Genomic DNA, 8,994 nt, shown 5'->3' on the forward strand with positions numbered 1-8,994 from the left:
CTTCAGTAGCATAATCATTTAAAAAATGTTTTTCATATTAAGGCCACCAAACATTTTGGGGTTATATAAATAAATTAATTGTTTCTTGCACTGAAATATCTGCAGCTCTAACACTAAACTTTGTAAACGATTTTTAGTTATTGCTAAAGATTTATTTTCTTTACAAGTTGATTTTCTGTTTCGCTTTATTAGTATGAACTCTTGTGTTTCCCATTTTGAAGCACAAGAGATCTGGGTCTTTTCGTCACATCAAATTTCAGAATAATTTAAGACAAGTTAAAGAATTATTTAAAACATGCAATTGCATTTTGAGTTCCTATAAATTAGAATATGCTGCTGCAATTTATTTTTGCGTCTTTTCAGACATTTTTACAAGGGGTCAGTAAGTTTGGAGTGCAATGTATTACTGCTTTATTTAGTTAAAATACATTTTTTTACCAAACCTTCTGTCCTGTCAGGAGAAAAAGCACTAACACTACATGAGCAGTCACTAATTAAAGATATAAAATATAAAGAAATGCTGTTGGTCTCCATTAAAGATGAATGTATTGATACAAAACGTGCACTTTATTTTTCAGATGTTTAAAATAATCTTTACAGTACATTTAGTCAAAAGTACGACAGTAGTTTGCTGGATACAGTTAGATTTTCTCTTGTAAAAACATTTGTAGTGAAGGTGAGTTTTGTCCACATTACCTGGAATACGGTATAGGATGACTTATAATCATAGTTTGAACAAAAATAAACATCTAAGTGCAAAAACTGGATGAGTTTATATGCAGACTGGACATGTTTCACCTCTTATTGTCACTGAATAACACAAGAAAGGCACTTTATTTCTTAAATATATTCCATACCGTACATTTTTATTACTTTGTGTCACAGTAAGTTTTCAGTCTCTTCTTGATCCGCTTTAAGGCCTCCATGTTGGTGCTTAAAGTTCAGGAAATGATTGACTTTTTACGCAGCATATGTACAGTATATGTTAGGTTGCTCTGCTGTCATCGATCTTTGATGCATAAAAACCTTAAAATAAATTAACCTTTGGTTGCAGTAATGTAATCTCACACTGAAAAATTTAGAAAAATCCAGCCTGAAGTTTGAGCATAAGCATTGAAAGATTCTCAACACTAAACAAATTTTATCCAGTGTTAAGAAATTGTTTTACCACCAAAAAATAAAAAAACTTGGCACAATTATTTTCCTCCTTAACAATTCCTATAAATAAAAGATTAAACATTTTTGTCTGCTCTACCTTTTGAATTGATCAAGTATCAACAGTTTCAATAAGTGTATTCATGACTTCCTGTTTCCTTAGGGTATAGATTTGACGTGACGCGCTTGCCTGCTTTTTAAAATGGTAAAAACAAAACATGCCATTCAAGTAAGACAGGATAGTTACAACTAAATACTAGTTAAAACTTGCTCCTCTCTTTTAAAAATTATAAATTAGAGGAGGAACTTCTCATCTTGTAACTGTGCTACTGCAACAAAAGTTTAATTTATTTAAAAAAACTTGAACACAGTCGTGCAATACTTGTGAGGGAAGCACCAAATATAAGAACCTCGATTCAGTTTTAGCGGTTTTTCTGTTTTCCCTCATGCGCTGCATGTGTCACATGTAAAATGTGTGATGAACTTCTCTTATTAGTGGCCACAGGTCTGTGGCAACAGTCAAAGTGCAAAGTGGTGCTTAAACAGGAAAAAGTTAATACTCGTATAAAATGATTGTATAAAAAGGTTAAAAAATAATAATAATACACCAGTAATGATCAGACATAGGAAAATATTATGTGAAACAATTCAAGTGGTAAAAATATCTGATTATATAAAAAGCTCTAGTGCAAAAAATTACATAAAATACACAAATTCATTGAAATTAAGTTGGTGATCGTCTAGTCCTCATATTCTGTCCTCACTTGCAACTTAAACGTCTGCAGGAAAACAAAAAAAAAAGCTTTTAGAAAACAATAAATAGTGAAAACCTTTCTGGCTTGTGATACTCACTTTGAAATCGTCAATGTATGTGAGGAAGAAGCACACGAAGCTGAAGGCAACGATCCACTCGCAGACGGCACTGATGATGTGGAACGGATAATCCTGCATAGAATCAGATGTGAATAAGCCACAGATACACACAGAAATATCTGAATGACCGAATTAATGAGGTATTGATACAAAAATATTCCATATTTTTCACTCTTTTTGTATGGAACATGAACATACTTTTGGCAGTAATGGAACCCCATATTTTTGACCAGATGACCCATTTAACAGAATAGGACCCACAAAATAATGGAGACCTATAAATATCTGATACAATGATGCTTTATTAAATATTAACTAAATATTTTAGTATTATTAAATAATGTTTCCAAACTTTCCTAAACTTGAGTCAAACTCGTTCATCTTTTTTTAATTTACCCGCGTAATTAAATTGACTTTATGGTAATATATTTTTATCCTTTGATTTTTAATTTATATGGCAGCTTTCTAATGATGAGGCTTTCCAAAGTTCCTGACAAAATAAGTAAAATAAGCCCCCGTCTTGCTTATGATGTGAGATGTTGATTCAATATTTCCAGTCCAGCACCCACACATCATGACGCTGCCACCTCCATGCTTCACAGTTCAGATGGTGTTTCTCAGTCTAAGTTTCATGTTAATCTGTATTTTGTATTTTGTGATTATTTATTGTTCTCTCAATATTTTTGTTCCAGATTTAGTTGATTCTTTAGTGTCCAGATTCCTGGCGTTCAGTTGTTTCTTTGTCTCATTTATGTAGTTAGATTAGAATTGGTCTCTTATTCTTCAAGTTTTTTTCCCATCTAAAGCACAGGGGTCAAACTTAAGGCCCTGGGGCCAAATCTTGTCTGCTGTACATTTTTATGTGTGTATTCCTTACAAATATTTCTAAATCTGTCATTTTGATTGCAAAAATCCACTCAAACGATTACAAAAATCCTAGAGGGGAAGCTATTTATTGATATTTTAACAGTTTAATGGGTTTTATGAATATATTCTGGCACACCTGGCCCTTTAAGAACATTCAGATTTTTGACACCCATACTCTAACAACAGACATTTTGCTTGATCGCAGTTTTCTTCCTGATATCTTTGCTAAGTTCGTTTGATTTTCCAGTGTTTGTGGTGTTGCTTTTTAAATACATCCATATGTGTGTTTCAAATTAATTAAAGAAACTTACAAAGTGATTAAATTCCTCATCTGGGTTTCTACTCACTGATTAAAAGCATAGTAATCTTAAAGTATAAATAAAAACGTCTGAATTTAAAGACAGTAGAAAAAAGCTATTCACAAACAGCACTGGTCTTTCACAATGTGACTTTTGTGGCTTTTGCTCTTGTTTGTATATTTTGGATAGATTTTAAAGACATAAACAGATATTTTTTTCTAAAAATAAATACATACGGTCTTTTTTAAATCAATTAACAGAAAGTTTAACTGCTCTTAGTGCCAAGATAAACTAGTAAGTATAACAAGGTGATGGAGGAAAAAGGAACATATGGGTTAAATTTATATCCCTGTCACAGTGTTCAGCATTGTGCATGTATTAATAAAGTGTTGCAGCCAGGGTTTTATGCATATTTTGCAAATAAAATATACATAATGCTTTTTTAACTTAACCTCAAAGCTTCAGTGGCTTAAAACTTGCAAACTATATTTCTCACAGTTTCAGTCGAATCAAGTGCAGACTACTAATCAAGGTGGGGGCAGGTGTTACTTTCATTCTGACAGTAAGAAATATTAATGATGATTACAGAGAATAAAAAACAACCTACCTTGTCAGATGTGTGCCTGTGGAGGGTGGTTTGTTTAACAAAATACGCACAGATCACAGCTGAGCTATTGGTGAAGGAAAACTTGCACAGAGCTGATAACGACACAAACACACATCATGCAGATTAAAAATAAACTTTGACAAACCAAACCAAGCAGCTCCAACAAGGATACTGGGAAAAAATGCAACTCCAGCAACTATTGCGATGAACAAACGGAATCGACACACACAGATGGACGAATCATAAGGAGACGCTTGGCAAGATATTACAGACTGCAGGATTATGTAAAGAACTCCAAAGACGAAAAATACAAGCGCCCCGATATCATGGACTGGCGTCACTGCTGTTTCCTGCAGGTAAAAAGAATTTTAAAAAACAATTAAAGGTCACATTATGTGATATTGAATTCTTAACATGTGGAGGAAGAAATACCTGGAAAGTAGCAACGATGCACATCCCAAAACAGGCGGCAAGCCCAAACACGAGCCCGGCTTTATTCAGGCACGGTTTGACCAGGCTGTTCTGCTCAGTCAGCCTCTCCACATACTTGTATCTGGCGTATATGGTGGCAGTTCCTGGGCAAAAGTCACAGCGCGTTTAACGCAAAGTCAAAGAAAGGCTTGCTTTCATTTTCAGGATAAAAAGGGGAAATGTGTGTAACATCACTGGAAAGCTTGGTTCCTCCCTTGGGAGAACCCAAAGTTGCGTAATTAAAGCAGATGCTCAGTGGGAAATCATTTTTAAAAAATACCTGCGCATGAAGAAATGAAGGTCATAAGGCCAAAAATGCAGCTCTCAGGTGGATTTGCACCTGTATCACTGAGAAAACAAAGAAAGTTTTTACAGTTTTGTACATATTTCATCTAATATTTCAACAAAACGACAGGAATTTGCTTTTTTTTTTTAAGTATAAAAACCCTAAAAGCGTAGCATTTATATTCATTTTCAGTGCCTAAACCTTTCCACACTTAGAAACTAACATATTTCTCCATTCTTTGCGAAACAGCTACACATTTGGGCTTATGTTTGGACTTGGACTAGACCATTCCATAAAGAGAATGTGCTCTTATCTGGTCCAGTCCAGTGTAGCTTTGGGTTTTCGTCTCACTCTCAAGTCTAAATTCTTCTGAAAAACTGACCAACTTCCCTTTGTCTGCTGTAGAAAAGCAACCCATAGAAAACTGCATTTATACTGAGAATAAACTAACTACACAAAACTTTTTCAAGACGATTGTTTCTTTAGATTTAAAAAAGAGGTGTCAATATCAACATTTCTGAACAAAAACACAAAATATTACCAAATATTTTTGGTCTAGTTAGAGAAAATATCTTAATACACTTTAAATAAGACAATAATAATAACTTTTCAGCAACAGATGAGCTAGTTTTAAGTAAATAATTCCTTAAAATTTATTAAAAAGCTCTTCTAGTACATTATCTCATACATGGGAAAATGTTTTGATATATGTGAAATAATCTGCCAGTGAAACTAACTACTACATTTTTTTATCAATATTAAATAATTATTTACTATAATTATTTGCTCCTATATCTTGTAAGTTAATTTTGTCTTATTTCAAGTGTGCTAAGATATTTGCTAGACCAAAAATACTTGGTAAGATTTTGTGTTTTTGCCGAGTACGCTATATTTTTTTTCTGATTTTTATTGGTTAAAAATGTGGAAAACAATATATTTTCTTTATTGCTATGGTAAAGCAGATGTAACATTGCAACTTCCTGTTATATTTCTTTTATCTTTATACGTTGACGGCTATTTATGATTAAATTAAAGTTAAATGTACTTTGATTTTAGAAAAATAAGCTGAGAAAAAGATCTCCATTGCAATAATCATAATAGAAATAGGATTTTTATTTGTTTGTATAAAATTAAACAAATTTCCAGCTCCGTTTCTTTGATTTTTCTATTTATAAGCTTCTATTTCAAATTTAAACTAAGAGTATACGCAAATACAAAAAATAGCACTGTTTTATTATTAGAAAATAACTGTAAAAATAACAGATGTGTACGTGCAGCTGGAGCCCAGGCAGCTCTAAGTAACTTAGAGGAAAACGAAACTAAAGTAGCGATCATAAATCAGAGTTAGGAAACCTGCTTTGTTCCCCTCTTCCAAGGGGTCTTTGGTGGGCTCTAGTGTCCCTTATATGAAAGTAGGCTGACAGGAAAGGGGGAAGACATTTGGCAAATGTCACCGGGTCCGGGAATCGAACCCTCGACGGCCGCGTCGAGGACTCAAGGTCTCCAAACGTGGGTCGCGCTATCCCGTACGCCACCACAGCACGCCCGGAAACCTGCTTTGTTTGATTTTTTTTTTTCCCCCTTCTTCTTAAATATGACAAAAGAAACGTACCTTATATAGGGGAATATAATGTCCACATCGCCTCTAAAGAGCGCAATAATATAGGAAACGATGAAAGTGCAGGAGGACCAGACGACCAGAAACGCGGGCAGGAAGCAAAGCCCCTGCCTGAACCAGAACATCTCCAGAGGTTTTCAGCGCAACCTTCAGCAAGCTTCGCTCCCTTTGAACGCGAGCAGAGGAAACACAGCCATACAGGAAGAGATGGAGCTAAATGATGGGAGTTATTGTGATATCACTTATCGGCAGACAGTCACATGCTGGGCTGAGTTAACCAGAATGAACCTGCAGGTTGTGCGCCGTCGGTGTACTGTAACCTCTTCCCCAAAGCGACTCCCTGCGGGCCCGCCTACACACACGAACCGTTACCACTCTCTTCTTCACTGCTTTATTTCCTTTTTACAGCCAGAGCTGCCTCTGTGCAGTTTGATTCTGAAATGGCGCACTTTGTAGTGCAACCAATAAAGTCAATCTTGAGTTAAAATTGATTTTGCGGAAATTTGCCCCCCCCCAAAAAAAAAAAAACTTGCAGGAGGTTTCATTGTCAATTTGTCAGTTTCATGTGATTAACCAACAAAATGTAGAGTTTAAGGAAAATGATGCGCGTTTTTTCAAAGTTTTAGCAGATAATTGATCTGAAAAGTGTGGCATGCTTTTATATTTAGCCCTATTTTCTCTGCCACCTCTTAATCCAGAGTTCTGAAGCAAGGACCGGCGATATGGACCTCGAATTTTACCGCAATGTTTTGTGGTACCATTATGATGATTTTTTTTTTTTTTTTTTACATAAATGACAGCATTTATTGCACCACAAACACAAATATTGTTGTTGAAAAACATTTCGATTTGAAATAAGCTTCTTCAGGAGTTTACTTGCACTTCTTATGGCATTTAGATAAATCATCTTAGTGATTTGTTATCTCCTTTTGAAATAAATACCTGCACAAGATCAAACAAGCACATGAGTCTAGACTTGGACAGCTGACAGGAAATGCAGCTATCACATGAAATAAAAGGACAGGATTACACAACTCAACCAGAAAGAAATTTCCTTCTGATGTGTGTTGGATGTTTCCCAAAAACAATAAATGGGAAGTTTGTTAAACAGAAACTAAATAGGTTTTCTGTCTTAAAACAGAAAACTGAAAGTAGTGCGCTTTAACGGTGGGAAATCCACAAATTAAAGAAATGAAACAACTGGCAGAAAACAGAAGTCCCAACTGTAAGAAACCATCTCAGGAATTTTCAGAAATTAATCATTAATCAGCACTTTGGAGATGATGCAACTTTTCATCAAAGGTTGAGAGTAGCTGCTCTATTTTCTGTTGTTTTATTTTCCCTTAAGAGCTTTAATGCTGGGGGATTTCAAAAGGAGAGTTTTGAGATATAAATGCGTCTAAAAATAACAGGACACAGACTAGTGGACTGGATTTGAGGTTCTGTTGTTGCACAAACTCATTGAAGGCCCAACTTGGCAACTCTTTAAAAAATAAACACGTTCTTACGCAGGCTTGATAACAGGAGGCTGAAACTAAGAAAACTCCAAACACTGGAGTATAACATTAGAAGACATAATTATTTACACTTTGCTTTTGCACATGTGCAAAATTTGACCTTACTCATGCAGATCCTGCAAGGTCATTGTGAGCAAGATTAGCATTTCCTCTCATTGGGCAACAACATCAGTTGTGTTTCCTGTGCCTTTTGTTGCCCCAATGTGGTCTTAAGAAAGCTAATTTGTTGTTTAATACACAATAACACAATCGGAGTTATAAGAGCTGAAGATTTGACTTCATCTCAAGTTTTATCTCAGGTTTTAATACATTTTAAAACTGCTATGACTTCAGCACTGCTCATGGTTCACAGGACATGTTAAAGAACAAGATGCTTCTGTAAAATATGAGCTAAATACATGTATATTTATAGAGAATACAAGACAAATAGATGAAGTGACACATAAGGCTTTTAAAAAAACATTTAAGATGTTGTTTTTTGTGGCAGAATGTGTTTGATAAAGTTCAAAAACATTTCTGCTTTTCAGTTGTTTCAACCCACAACTGTCTCGCAATGTTTGGCTGCTATCTTTTATCTGAGATGGCTTCATCCCCTGTGACGCTGTTTTTGAGACACATTTTAAAGTTTTATAAATGCTGACGCAACGTGTAATTTCAGATAACTGCCTGGCACAAAACGTTAGCTAATTAAAGCAATACAAGGCAAGAGGACGAAGGACAAAGATGAAAAACATAAAATAAACTGACAAAAACCTTCAAACAATGCCTATAAATCCCCCAAAATATGTTACAATGATACAATTTGAAAATAGATATAAATTTAAAACTGATTGTGTGTAAAGAATCCAAGCAATGAAGCAGAGTCTGTATTTTTTTTTTACCTTAATAATTTGTTTAATATTTGTAAACAAATATCATTACAGCCTAAAATATGGAATTTTGAATAATAAAAAGAGAAAAAAAAATATTTTTTGAGAAGATGGTATCTTATAAAGCAATTTCAAAGTGACAAACATCTAATTTTGTTTACAACTAAATTAGGCTACTTGCCCTGCCAATAAATAAGAGATATATCAGCTAAAACAAAACACATTAACATTTTTGACACTTCTCATTTAGTCAATTAAATTTAGGGTTGATAATTTTGGTGCAACAAAGTAATAGCTGTAATTTGATCATTAATAATTAAACATGTAATTATCTCTTTGTGCAGTTCCAAAGCAAGAAAAATTAGCTGTTCAAATAAATACAGAATAATTTAATTTAATTTAATTTAATTTAATTTAATTTAATTTAATTTA

The 8,994-nt window shown here is 34.1% G+C and overlaps 1 protein-coding gene across 1 annotated transcript; it reads right to left on the bottom strand.

Annotated features, from left to right (window-relative positions):
- Positions 1-546: 546 nt before the first annotated feature.
- dram1 (DNA-damage regulated autophagy modulator 1) lies at positions 547-6,534 on the bottom strand. Its single transcript, XM_032589728.1, has 7 exons — positions 6,171-6,534; positions 4,553-4,620; positions 4,234-4,376; positions 3,974-4,151; positions 3,802-3,860; positions 2,008-2,100; positions 547-1,934 (listed from the first exon to the last, which is right to left on the bottom strand). The coding sequence occupies exons 1-7, from the start codon at positions 6,299-6,301 to the stop codon at positions 1,896-1,898; spliced, it is 711 nt and encodes a 236-aa protein (XP_032445619.1). The 5' UTR covers positions 6,302-6,534; the 3' UTR covers positions 547-1,895.
- Between the last annotated feature and the right edge of the window lie 2,460 nt (positions 6,535-8,994).

This window comes from Xiphophorus hellerii, chromosome 17 (assembly GCF_003331165.1).
Source record: "Xiphophorus hellerii strain 12219 chromosome 17, Xiphophorus_hellerii-4.1, whole genome shotgun sequence".
Classification (NCBI taxonomy): domain Eukaryota; kingdom Metazoa; phylum Chordata; class Actinopteri; order Cyprinodontiformes; family Poeciliidae; genus Xiphophorus; species Xiphophorus hellerii.

Excerpts from the sequence above, each read along its gene's own strand:
- dram1 (XM_032589728.1), bottom strand. The coding sequence starts at position 6,301 with ATGTTCTGGTTCAGGCAGGGGCTTTGCTTCCTGCCCGCGTTTCTGGTC. Across the intron at positions 4,377-4,552 it reads CTTCATTTCTTCATGCGCAG|GAACTGCCACCATATACGCC; the intron begins GTATTTTTTAAA and ends ACTTTTGCCCAG. Across the intron at positions 3,861-3,973 it reads TGGAGTTGCATTTTTTCCCA|CTGTGATCTGTGCGTATTTT; the intron begins GTATCCTTGTTG and ends CCAATAGCTCAG.